The following is a 2535-nucleotide window of genomic DNA, read 5'->3' on the forward strand; positions in this document are numbered from 1 at the left end:
GCCACAGCCACCCCCAAGTCCCCGAGTCCAGAGAGAGTGGGGCTCTCGGGAAGTCTGTCCCTGCCTTTCCTGACCCTGTGGCCTGACACCAAGGTGGGCACCCAGCCAGCCTGTGTCCATCCAGAACCAGTCACCCAGGTGGGGTGCCCATGCCATGGCTGGAACAGGACCCAGCCCAGAGTCATCGGTGCTGAGGCCAGCAGATGCCAGTGAGGACCCTGTGTCTGCCCGGTTTGAGGGCGGCCCTGCATCTCAGAGCTGGCGGGACACACCCTGCAGGTCAAAGGGCCTCTTGGGGACCAGGATGGGACCTGGCTCCCAGAGCCAGGCTGGGAGCCCTTCCTGGGGCTGAGACTGAAGCTGGGAGAGATGCCCATATGCTGAGCATCCACCCACAGGGTCATCTGGCCTCCCTGCGGGCTCTGAGCTGGGCAGCACACCTAAGGCACGACTGAAAACCCTTTGGGATGATGAGGCCCTCTGGACCCAAAGGGATGGCCCAACCCCTGGGCCCAAGGAATTCCTTCCGACGTGGTCCCGTGGTTGCTCTCCTCTCCACAAAAGGAAACTGCCGTGACTGAAGGCACACACTGGCCGGAGCCACGCTGCTGAGCCAGGCCTGGAGCCACCCAAGGTGCTCATCATGCAGGAGGCCCAGGGGCCACACCAGCCTTGCCCACATTCCACTGTTACTTTAGACTTAATGAAATTATGCTCAAGCCTCTTTTTACCCACCAGACAGATCTATCCTTTGATTAGGGCAGTTCCAGGCAGTAGAAACAATATTGAGATTTCTCGACAATAAAATTGATGTTAATTATCAGAGTGGCTCTGCCTGGCTGGAGGTCAGCCCTCTTTCCCTGGGCCCCCAAGTGCCCACGTAGGGCCCCATGCAGATGGGCCAGGAGGCCCAGGTGCTCAGAGGACACCAGGGACAGCAGCCACTAGGGGCAGAGCTGCCCAGGGTCTGAGGTCAGCATTCCGGGTGACAGCCCCCACTGGACTCTCTCCAGATCCTCGCCAGTCCTTCTCGAAGTGGTCTAGCCAGTGCCCAGATACCAACTGGCCTGGGGGTGCTCAGGGTGCTCCGCATGGGCCCCTCTTGCTCCCAGAGGGGCTGGGGATGTGGGCTCCCTGGAGCTCCCAGTGGGGGCATTTTCAAGCCAGGACTTGACCTTAAGGTGCCAGAAGCCTGTGCCCACTCCATGAGGCGCACTCATCTTTTGTCCTGTCTCCAAGGCCAATCTGAGCCCTGTTGCCTGGCCCCTGGCACAGCTTCATGTTCGGGAAGGGACTGCTGACCCCCGAGCTGCTCCCAGAGACAGAGCAGGCAGAGAATGGGGTCGGGGTATGGCTCTGCAAGCCTGAGCCACCTGCCAGTTCCTCACTGCCCAGGCAGGCTCTATCCCCGCTGGGCCTTCAGGATGGGCCATGTGAGACCCCCAGTCCTCAACCAGAATCTGAGATCATCCAGTTCACCATGCCCCCCTCCTACCCCTGCTATTTACACAGACCCACACACTCTGAGCTGGCCAGCTCCCCTTGCTCCAGCCAAGCATGACTTCCTGTCCATCACAGGAGCTCAGGAGGGAGCCGCCAGGGCTTGCGCCTGGAGAGGCAGCTGGCTGTGTGTGTGTGCATGTGTGTGTATGTGTGTTTGAGTGTGCACATGTGTGTGCATGTGTGCATGCATGTGTACACGTGTGTGCATGCGTGTGTCTCTGTGTGTTTGTGTGTCTGTGTGCATGTGCGTATGCATGTGTGCATGTATGTTGGGGCATGGCACCTCATTCAACCTCACAGAACCCTTTCCCCAGCAGCAGTGAGACAGCGAGTCCTGAGTGAGGGCAGGCTTTGCTGGCCCAGCCCCACCCAGAACCAGGACCCACTGACACCACCTGCCTTCCTCCCCCATCCCAGCAGGGGTTCCGGAAAGAGAGAAACTCATTACAGGCAATAAAGGCAGCCGCTCAGCTGAGGATGCATTTTCATAACTGCTAACAGCAGTGGCAGCAGACCACAGGGGAGGCATTGGGTGACCAGCACTGCTGCCCGCAAGGCAGGGCTTCTGCCCCCCATCGGGGCTGGGGAGTCATGGGGTGGGGTGGGATGAGGATACAGGCCCTGTGAGTGGTTTCCTTTGCTGGCCAGGCACCTGTCACGTGCCCAGTCCATCGGCCAGGGGAGGCCCCGGGAGCTGCTGCAGAGAACCAGCACAGCCAGAGGCAGCAACCTGGGGTATCTGACTGATCGCCCCCCAAAGGTCCAGACCAGCTGCTGCCTCGCTATTTGATGGCACAGCCCAGGACCCTCTGCAGCTCGGACAGGGTGGGGCTGCTCCCGACACATACCTGGGTCTGGGCTTACCTTGAACATCTGCTTCACCCTCTGCCGGGGCAGGTTCACGTTCAGCTTGTGAAGCAGCTGCAGAACCTCGCCAATGCTCAGGCTGCCGTCCCCATTCTTGTCGGCCTCATCAAATGTCTGCTTCAGCCACTTTGGGGCCAAGTTAGGGACCAACGTGGGTCCAGCAGG

The 2535-nt window shown here is 60.2% G+C and overlaps 1 protein-coding gene across 1 annotated transcript in view; it reads right to left on the reverse strand.

Annotated features, from left to right (window-relative positions):
• The window catches only part of PLCH2 (phospholipase C, eta 2), a 25254-nt gene that overhangs the window by 18097 nt on the left and 4622 nt on the right, over positions 1-2535 (reverse strand). The window contains exon 4 of the mRNA XM_010850214.1: positions 2368-2496. Within this exon, the coding sequence (XP_010848516.1) occupies positions 2368-2496 (129 nt within the window). The remainder of the gene's footprint in view (positions 1-2367; positions 2497-2535) is intronic.

This window comes from Bison bison, unplaced genomic scaffold (genome assembly GCF_000754665.1).
Source record: "Bison bison bison isolate TAMUID 2011002044 unplaced genomic scaffold, Bison_UMD1.0 scf7180017864289, whole genome shotgun sequence".
Lineage (NCBI taxonomy): Eukaryota > Metazoa > Chordata > Mammalia > Artiodactyla > Bovidae > Bison > Bison bison.